This window comes from Gregarina niphandrodes (assembly GCF_000223845.1).
Source record: "Gregarina niphandrodes unplaced genomic scaffold scaffold00954, whole genome shotgun sequence".
Lineage (NCBI taxonomy): Eukaryota > Apicomplexa > Conoidasida > Eugregarinorida > Gregarinidae > Gregarina > Gregarina niphandrodes.
Genome location: NW_011646226.1, coordinates 1 through 695, shown reverse-complemented (window position 1 = coordinate 695; position 695 = coordinate 1). Strand labels below are relative to the sequence as shown.

The window sequence follows — 695 nt, the reverse complement described above, 5'->3', positions numbered from 1 at the left end:
TTGGAGAAGCAGCTGAAGCTCGGAGTCATCCGTCCTTCGAAAAGCGAGTGGGCCGCCCCGCCGCGCTTCGTGAAGAAGAAGACGGGCGAGTGGAGGCTGCGCTTTGGATTACCGGAGGGTGAACCAAAGCATGACTGCCGACTCGTATCCGCTGCCCCGAATACGGAACCACTTGATGGCCGCAGCAGGCCGTCAGCACTTCGTGGCTCTCGATATGAGCTCGGGATTCTGGAATGTGCCGATAGCGGAGGAGAGCAAGCACCTCACCGCGTTCGTCACACCGTTTGGGCTGCTCGAGTTCAATGTTATCCCCTTCGGGACTAAGAACTCGCCGGCGGAGTTTCAGCGCGCGATGGACATGGTGTTTGAGATGTTGGACGATCGCACTCTGTGTTACATTAATGATATCATCATCGCGACGGACGTGATGTAGCGGTTGGAGAAGGTCTTGCGACTGTGCAGAGAGAGAGGCGTCTACCTCAGGCTATATAAGAGCGAGTGGCTCAAGCCCGAAGTAAAGTACCTCGGTCACAGGATCGGGCGGCAAGGGATAGCGTGCCAGGAGAGGAAGATCGGCAACGTTCTCAATGCCCCCACCCCGCCTCAAGGAAGGAACTGCAGAGCTTCCTGGGAGCCGTTGGGTATCTACGACCCGTTCATCCCGGCATTCGCCGAGTACACTGCCTCACTGTTCG

The 695-nt window shown here is 57.6% G+C and overlaps 1 protein-coding gene across 1 annotated transcript; it reads left to right on the top strand.

Moving 5' to 3' along the window:
• Positions 1-130: 130 nt before the first annotated feature.
• GNI_235800 (putative polymerase polyprotein) lies at positions 131-433 on the top strand (the record flags this gene model as incomplete). The annotated part of the gene is made up of 1 exon (XM_011136494.1): positions 131-433. One exon carries the CDS (start codon positions 131-133, stop codon positions 431-433), a length of 303 nt encoding a protein of 100 aa, XP_011134796.1.
• Between the last annotated feature and the right edge of the window lie 262 nt (positions 434-695).